The sequence below is a fragment of the Morus notabilis genome, unplaced genomic scaffold (assembly GCF_000414095.1).
Source record: "Morus notabilis unplaced genomic scaffold, ASM41409v2 Scaffold666, whole genome shotgun sequence".
Classification (NCBI taxonomy): domain Eukaryota; kingdom Viridiplantae; phylum Streptophyta; class Magnoliopsida; order Rosales; family Moraceae; genus Morus; species Morus notabilis.
Window position 1 is genome coordinate 236,313 of NW_010359376.1, and position 9,206 is coordinate 245,518.

A 9,206-nucleotide genomic window follows, 5' to 3' on the forward strand; every position below is an offset into this window, starting at 1 on the left:
AAAAAGGTGAGAAAATTGGTTGATCATAATGTTCTCCAAGTGCACCCGGTACTCCAGAATGATATTGTTCATGCAAATGTCAACAAGCGCTCCTTCGTCACTTTCATCATAACAGTTAAGGGCGAGGTCGTGGAATCTCTAGACGAAGTCCAAGAGGTCTTCTCCGTGCCTTTGTCGGGTGTTATTAAGCTGAATGATCATGACTCTTTCCTCATTTTAGCAATATTTACAACAAAAATAAGTCACCATCTCAAACCAGCTCAAGAGCGCCGCCTTCAATTTTTGACCAAACAGCCGTTGTTGGAGCACCTAACATATTTAATATCCATAGAGCATAGGAAGAACCTTCAGACATATAGGAGTCTCTCAGAGCAGGGGAGGTATCTTCAGTCACAAAGGAGTCTTCTAAAGCATGGGAAGCATGTTCGTGAGGGCATCAACAGTGACACCTTCGTAGAAGTGTCCATAGTGACACCTCCAAAGCAATAGCCGCCACGGTGACAAATCCTTGGCCCACTTCAGAGTAGAAAAACTTCTTATCTAGCATTGGATGGGAAGGTTCCACGGCTTAAATCTCAGACTTTCAAGTCTCCAAAAGCTTAGGAAGGGGTTTCTAAGACTCCTAAAAGGCAAATAAGGGATTTTTTTAGGGATGGATTCTCCATCACTCATTTATTCCTTAGTCCAATTATTTTAAACCCCTAAAGCGGGACTTGAAATCGGATCAAACTAAGAAACAAAGGGCTCGTTTGACTACCCAGGCCCACCAAACCACTGTCCACACAAGTTTCTCGAGTAAGGCTTAGGTCTATAAATCGAGCCCAATCATGTCATGGGACAAAATTATTAGGCCTAGACTCTTATATGGGCTTGCTACAAAAACATCCATCAACAAGGTTGAATCTAAAATTGATAACCACCTCTAAATGGTTATAAATTGGTTTCCTTCTCAATGTTCACAAGCATGAAAATTTTTCACAAGCATCTCAGATTATTAATCTACTGGCAAAAAAAATAATTTAGGTAAATAAAAGAAAAATAGTTAAAAAGAAGGGCAAGAACGAAAGTATAAAACTTCTAGAGAAAAAGGTAAAGGAAAAAGAGAAGATGCAAAGGGGCAAAAGAAACCATCAAGAGAAAAAAAAAAGATCAAAAACAAAAAAAAATGAAACTCAAAACCAAAACGTGTAGTTCAACCAAAACGTAGGTTTTGTGTGAAGTTATTAATCTATATATATATATATATAGACATATATATATATATATCATGTGTCTAATATCTTGAGAAAAGGGCATAATAATAAGTTTACTTTTCCTTATCTTTGATTTGGAAGGGACTTTAAAAAAAAAACAAAAAATGGCAAGGGAAAATCCTCGAGGATTATGATTATAATTAAAAAAATGTTGTAATGAGTGACTCAGTAAGCAATTTAAACTTCTTCAAAAGGAACTCATTTGCATTAAAAAATAATATACTATAATGTGTACTTGGATGTTATATGTAACTGAATTGATGACCTTCAAAAAAAAGAAAAAAAAAAACCTGAATTGATGATATGATCTTTTCAACACGCGGATTGTGAAATTAAAATATTCTTCATATATTAATAGTCTTACCACACAAATATATATATATATATATATATATAAGAGATCGTGAGAGTGCTAAGAGCTCCTTCGTGTCATATATTAATGTGATGAAGGTTCATTTGGGAATAATGCCGTGAATCGTATCCAGCTAATTCAGCTTAAACTAAGACAATTATCTACAATCTACTGAAAAAATTAACATCCAAAAGTTGAATTTTGGCCAGATAATTTGTGCTAGAGATCCCGGTTGTATTCCAAGAGGGGATTATTTCACCCAATAAAACCCATCATTCGATCAAATTAAATAAAATAAAATATTATTACTAGAGACTACTTGACAAATATTGGTTTCTATATACATCGATGCTTTGACTTGAAAATATATGATCACTTCCTATGTATCAAACATGTTTGCATGTCTTTTTTTTTTTTTTTTTTAATAATTGGTTTGCATGTCACTTTTCTTTGAGAAATAGTGCTTCTCACGTATTCTACGAGAAAACCAACATTACATGACTCTATATGTCAAGCTATAAAACAAAAAATTTAAAGTCATGAGAAAGAAATAACACATACTACACATTTTCCTAGCACAAGGCCAATTAGCAATAGAGAAATATTCATCATGAAGTTGTGTCACATAATTATAGTTTTCTTGTTGATTTTTGTCTCTAATGATTTGGTAGTATCAGCCGTTAATCAATCTCAAAACAACAAAGCCTCTGCTCCTGCTTCGCGAAAGTCTCAGAAAAAATCCACAAAGCCTTTGCCTCCTGAAGCTTTCTTGTCCGTGACACATTATGAAAAGACATGCCCGGATGCTGAAGCCATCATCCAACGAAGAATGAGAGCTTGGATCAACCAGGATCCCACCTTGGCTCCCGCCATCATTCGCTTGCATTTCCACGACTGCGCCGTCAGGGTAAGTTTTTAGCGACTTCCTTCTTTAATTAATTAAAGCTACTACTGTAGATATTTGGACTCTAGACTTCAAGATGAAGTTTTTAGCGACTTCCTTCTTTAAATAAAGCTATTAACCAAAACTGAGAGATTATTTTGTGTCCGTCATTTCGTATATCCATTACATATAAATCTTGAATTGTACGTTAGTACATGATGATCAAATAGTAATTAATTTAAGGATATAAAGCGAGCGAGAATCAATTCTTGTCACTTAAAAAGGATAAGAAAAACTATCTCAAAGTCTTGCTCAACATCCCTTTGACTTTTTATCGTTGGAATTTACAATCCCGTTCATTTCACTGATTCGAGTTTAGAATTTGAGTTTTGTTACAGTAAAAAGCTCTCAGAAACAGTCACATCTAACTTTTTTATTACAATAAAAAACTCTCACATAAAATCACATCTCAACTCGAATTAAAAACTCGAATCAACGAACTAAACGGGTCATAATTAAAAACTCTTTTCCACTTATATTAGTTATTCCTTAGGAAGTGACATTCAATATATCATTTTACATGCAATGCAACAAAAACATACATGATATATATGTGCTTACCAACATATATTGCAGGGTTGTGATGCGTCAGTTCTGCTGAACCACAGAGGCAGCGAGAGGAGAGCTCAGGCTAGCAAAACCCTAAGAGGCTTCCGAGTAATAGACGACATCAAATCCGTCCTCGAAAAGACATGTCCGAAGACCGTCTCATGCGCCGACATCCTAACCGCCGCCGCAAGGGACGCCACCATCTTCGCGGGAGGCCCGTTCTGGGAAGTCCCATTCGGCCGCAAAGACGGCAGAATCTCCATGGCCAAGGAGGCCGACGCCGTTCCTCACGGCCGCGAAAACGTCACCGGACTCATCGATTTCTTCAAGTTGCGCGGCCTCAACATGCTCGACTTGGTCGTCCTCTCGGGCTCACACACCATTGGAAGAAGCTCTTGCTTTTCGTTGCAGCACAGGCTAGGAAAAAGTCCTGATCGCTCGCTTAACGTCACCTACTTGAACCTCTTAAGGAACAAGTGCAGATCATCGCCGCATAACTTGGTGGATCTGGACGTTACTACTCCCAAGGCTTTCGATACAATGTACTACACGAATCTTGCGAGCAAAAAGGGTTTGTTGTCAACCGATCAGCTGCTGTTTTCGGATGAAAGAACGTCTCCTTTTGTGTCGGCTTTGGTTTCTCAGCCTCAGCTTTTTGAGACCCAGTTTGCGGTGTCAATGGTGAAGCTTGGGAATGTCCAGGTCAAGACGAGGCCTATTGACAAAGGCGAGATCAGAGTCAATTGTAATTTTGTCAATGCTGCTTGATTTCATTTGGCTCCATTTATAATTATATGTGTCGTTTTGTTGGTCTCACACACACATATACATACGCATATATATAAATATATATATATATATATATATATTAAAATAAATAAAGTGATCAAAAGAGTTAAAGGAGTCTCGCAGTCTCTTAGGGTAGTACTGCATGCATATTATTGGTTTCTGTGAGGGGGATTATATACAGCTACGGGTTAATATTGTATTCTGATTAAGGGGGATAATATTGCATATTATTGGTCTCTTGGGCTTATTAATTAATAGTCATGTGAATTGGTCTATTTCTTGTGTATATGGGGAGGAGATCCAATTCTTGTCGTGAAAAACTTGCCTCTTAATTATATATATGCATAATCATAACTATGTATATATGCTATAAGTGCGGTGGCTTCTGATCCCTAGCTAGCTAATTCCTTTTCTTAACGGTAATCCCTAGCTAATTCAATTAATATAGGTTTCATTGACTTATGTTTGAGCTTTATCGTTTTTTTTTTTCTTTTCCTTTTACTTAAAGCCTTGCTATTTCAATAGATTTTTTTTTTTTTTAGGTATTATAAACATTTTTATGAGAAGATGTTGTTGTAAAACCAGAGCAGTCACAACTCTATAACAACCTCCAAGATCTATTCCTAACAGCAACCAAAAAATTGAATTACACCAAGAATTTGTGGTCGATCTCTCCAACCGAGAATCAACCAAAGGAAAAAACAGAAAAGCTCTTTTGAAAGACTTCCCGAGTTAAGAAACAATACAAGAAATCAGAACAATCCCAGAGCTTCATGAATTTTCCGCTCGCAACCCTGTTGTTCCCTAATTCTCTCTCCTGTTTCCCCTAACTCTCTCTCTCTCTCTCTCTCTCTCTCTCTCTATGCACCGACAAAAGCAAAAAAGAATCTCTCTCCTAACAAACTCTATATATTCTGTTTATTTATATTACAGCATTACTGAGGAGTAAATGTTTAACCGATTAATTAAAGTTAATCAGAGAAAGAATTTCCATATCATCCACTTGTAATAAAGCTGCCACATCAGCTTTCACGTCAGCATCAAACAATTCGTCTTAACATTCAACAGACGTAATTGTAGCGTTTGAGAATTTTGTGGTGGTATTGATGAAGTTGAAAATCGCCTACTATTGGAAGTAAATTTCATTCTTAATTACGTACCTATAGCAATATTGTTATTTCTGCTTAATGTTTAAACTTTCTAAAATTCTTGTTATATATCATTGCTTACATCTATTTCGAAAGTAAGGTTATGTAAGAAAAGAAATTAAGATCTCGTTCGTTTTACAGATTCGAGTTAAGATATTATATTTTATGAGAGTTTTTAACTATAACAGAAAAAATTATTGTGACATTTTTTAAAATTTTTTAACTGTAAAAATTTAAAACTGAAAACTCGAGTCAGTGAGATGAATGATACCTCCGTTCATTTCGCTGATTCGAGTTTAGAATTTGAGTTTTGCTACAGTAAAAAGCTCTCACAAACAATCACATCTAATTTTTTTGCTACAGTAAAAAGCTCTCACATAAAATCACTTCTTAACTCGAATTGAAAACTCGAATCAGCGAACTAAACAGGCCCTTAAAATATCTGGGGTTGTTCTTTTAGAGTATAACTTGAGTATAATTTTTGAGTTGAATTTGAGTGATAACTTGAGTTAAAGTTGTAACTTGAATAAAGTTGAGTAAAGTTGAATAAAGTTGAAACTTAAAAGAACGTGAACTTGAATAAAGTTGTAACTTTAGTTTAAACTTTTTTTGAGTTTTGTTGCAAAAGAAATCTTCTCCCAAGTATTAAGTTTTCAGACCTTAAATTTTTTTTTATATAAAAAATGATCAAACTTTGAATTTTTCTTGATCATTTGTTTCTCACTTCCTCTTTGAACCACCATTATGGTGCACTCTGTGAACCTCGGGCCAATAGTTGTTGAAGATTTTTAAAAATTAGTGGAGAACGAAAGAATTTCCAGAGAGAAAGAGAGATTCAAAACATCCATTCGTTATAAGTTTTGAAATTGGGAACGATATTGAAGTATTTTTTTTTATTTTCCTTTTTGTATTTGGGATGAAATAATTTAAACACATCATTTTTATAATTAAATTAAATATAAAATTACCGTTATATTATACATGCAACTAAAAAATTAATGATTACCAACATATTTTGATAAGTTGAGACTTTTTTTAAAGCATATACTGAAACTTTAAATAGAGAGAATGGAACTCTAATCGATGGTCATGATGAGCACTAATTTTTCTCATCGGCCTGTCGTCCAAAAAATAAAAAATAAAAAATAAAAATATCCAGCGGAGCCAACCATTAAATGCAAGGCCGGACGAAAGCTCAATATTGGTAATTACCAATCACATCCACATGATAGCACTAGAACCAAGTCTTCAAATTAATTAATTCTATTTTTTTTATGCAAAATTCAAAAGATATCAATTGTACATTCCGACCACAAATTATCTTCCTTCCTTTGCCGACAATATATATACACGCAACAAATGGATCGGTAGAAAGAGAAAAAGGACTATAAAGTAAACGATACTTTTATCATAATATAACCTTTTTTTTTTTCCCTCTGCGAAAAAAGCATACTACACAATTATACTTTTATGATGTTGGTACTATAATTATAAAGTCTCCTTTATTGTGTGCCCCGTAATAAGATGGTCTCAATTATAATTATAGGAATAACCAGGGAAATTATGGCCCCGTTCATTTCGTTAATTTGATTTTAGAATTTGAATTTTGTTATAATAAAAAGCTCTTATAAATAATCACATTTAACTTTTTTGTTACAGTAAAAAGTTCTCACATAAAATCATATCTCAACTTAAATTAAAAACTCAAATTAACGAATTAAACGGGCCTATATAAAAAAAAAAAAAAAGTGATTGGATTTGAATCCAATCCAATATAACTAACACGTTTGACGTTTGAGACACGAACCGACCTCTACGCTATCATTTGCCTTTGCCTGTGGCTATGCATTTTGCATAATTTTGCATTCTAAATAATAGAAAATAGGTCAATATAAAAATTTTAAGAAAATATATAAGTTAATTTTTAGTTATAAAAATTAATAGGTTATAATTTGTTAAGTTATAATTCATAATCAAATAAATTATAGATAAATTTATCAAGTTATGTTTCATAACTAAATAAATTATAGATAAAAATTGTGAATAACTTACCAAGTTATGGTTTATAACTAAACAAATTATAAACAAAAATAATAATTTAACTTATTTATTAATTTATATAAATTATTAACTTATTAATTTTAATTCATCTCAAATCTTAACATATTCACTTATTTGTTTTTAGTTTCAACGATTAAGAAAGACAAAAATTAGACAGTATATACTACGAGACACCAAAGCGTGTCCTTTTCGGAGGCAAAAGCGCGACAGAACACAGCCAAACAGTCGGAGAGTTTTAGAGAGAGATGGGGAAGAAAGCGGTGCTGATCGGATGCAACTATCCGGGAACGAAGGCGGAGCTGAGAGGATGCATCAACGACGTCAAGAGGATGTACAACTGCCTTATCGAGCGATTCGGTTTCTCCGAAGACGACATCACCGTTCTCATCGACAGCGACGACTCCTACACTCAGCCCACCGGCAAGAACACCCGCCAGGCTCTCGCCGCTCTCATCCAGTCGGCGGAGCCAGGGGACTTCCTCTTCGTCCACTACAGCGGCCATGGCACCAGACTTCCGGCCGAGACCGGCGAGGACGACGACACTGGCTACGACGAGTGCATCGTCCCCTGCGACATGAATCTCATCACTGGTCTTTTCTTTTCCTTTCTTTTCTTTTTTTTTATCTGGATCAGAATTCAATTCTTCATTTCTGATTTCGTGATTCTCAGAATTCAATTATTGCAAATTGGTAATTGCATTTGGATTTTAGATCAGGAATTCCTTAAATTAAAATTCACGTCTTTTGGTAAATGACCGGATCTTTTGAGATGGAATTTTCTCCAAAGATTTATGAGACAAACAGATTTTAGTTTTCAGACTGCAATTTTTTTTTTGTATGATCGTGATGTTGACACATACTTGTATGTGTTGTTGGTTCCGCCGGAGGTCAATCTTTATGAATACTGGTGAAAATTCCGTTCTTTTTCGTTTCTTCATGGATTTTTCTTCTTCATAATCTGTAATAAGCATTTGATCAACAGATGACGACTTCAGGGGTTTTGTGGACCAAATTCCGGAAGGATGCAGGATAACAATTGTGTCAGATTCCTGCCACAGCGGTGGCCTAATCGACGAAGCCAAAGAACAAATAGGCGAGAGCACCAAGCGCGATGACGATGAATCTGAATCCTCTTTTGGATTCAAGAAGTTCCTGCATCGAAAAGTTGAAGACGCAATTGAATCTCGCGGAATCCACATCCCTTCTGCCTTTCGCCACACTCGTCGTGGAAACCATGATGACGGCAATGACGAAGAAGAAGAGGATGGTAGCATTAGAGAGACCGAGATTTATGGAGAGGAGGGCTCAATCAGGGTCAAGAGCAGGTCCCTGCCGCTCTCCACTCTCATAGAAGTGTTGAAACAGAAAACTGGCAAAGATGACATTGATGTTGGGAAGCTAAGGCCCACCCTCTTCGATGTCTTTGGAGAAGATGCCAGCCCTAAGGTTAAGAAGTTCATGAAGGTCATTCTAAACAAGCTCAAGCACGGTGGCGATGATGATAGAGGCAACAGTGGTGGTGGTGGTGGCAGTTTCTTTGGGATGGTGGGGAGCCTGGCTCAGGAGTTTCTCAAGCATAAGCTCGAAGACAACGATGAAGAAGAGTATGCAAAGCCAGCATTGGAGACTCAGGTTGGCAGCAAGCAGGAGGTGTATGCTGGATCGAGCAAGCGGGAACTGCCCGATGGTGGGATCCTGATCAGCGGCTGTCAGACTGACCAAACATCTGCAGATGCAACTCCAGGAGGGAACACCGACGAGGCTTACGGAGCTCTGAGCAACGCAATCCAGACCATCATTGCTGAAACCGATGGCAATGTTTCTAACCACGAGCTTGTCGTTAAGGCAAGGAGAGTGCTCAAGAGCCAAGGCTTCACTCAGCAGCCTGGCCTCTATTGCAGCGACCATCATGTTAATTCTGGTTTTGTGTGCTGATGATCATATCATATGATCTTCAAAGTTGTCTTTTGTTTAAGATTACAGCAAAGACGAATAAAGATGGTTTTATGTATATGGGTTTGGAGATGTGCTTTTGTGCTTTTTGTGGCCTGTAATCTTTTGGATTTTGGAGAGTGGAAACTTTGGACAAAAAGGAATTTTTCTATTTCCAT

General features: G+C 36.2%; 2 protein-coding genes across 2 annotated transcripts in view; both read left to right on the forward strand.

Moving 5' to 3' along the window:
- LOC21402171 (peroxidase 7) overlaps positions 1 to 3,865 on the forward strand; it is a 4,805-nt gene extending 940 nt beyond the window's left edge. Inside the window, exons 3-5 of the mRNA XM_024163044.1 lie at positions 7 to 442; positions 2,277 to 2,512; positions 3,125 to 3,865. Of these exons, the coding sequence (XP_024018812.1) occupies positions 7 to 442; positions 2,277 to 2,512; positions 3,125 to 3,865 (1,413 nt within the window). The remainder of the gene's footprint in view (positions 1 to 6; positions 443 to 2,276; positions 2,513 to 3,124) is intronic.
- Positions 3,866 to 7,259: 3,394 nt separating this feature from the next.
- Positions 7,260 to 9,187, forward strand: LOC21402172 (metacaspase-4). The gene is made up of 2 exons (XM_010094164.2): positions 7,260 to 7,686; positions 8,078 to 9,187. The coding sequence occupies exons 1-2, from the start codon at positions 7,341 to 7,343 to the stop codon at positions 9,028 to 9,030; spliced, it is 1,299 nt and encodes a 432-aa protein (XP_010092466.1). The 5' UTR covers positions 7,260 to 7,340; the 3' UTR covers positions 9,031 to 9,187.
- Positions 9,188 to 9,206: the final 19 nt, after the last annotated feature.

Bases quoted from the DNA above. Each gene is read 5' to 3' on its own strand.
- LOC21402172 (XM_010094164.2), top strand. From the start codon at position 7,341: ATGGGGAAGAAAGCGGTGCTGATCGGATGCAACTATCCGGGAACGAAG. The intron at 7,687-8,077 runs GTCTTTTCTTTT...TTTGATCAACAG, and splicing joins CGACATGAATCTCATCACTG to ATGACGACTTCAGGGGTTTT.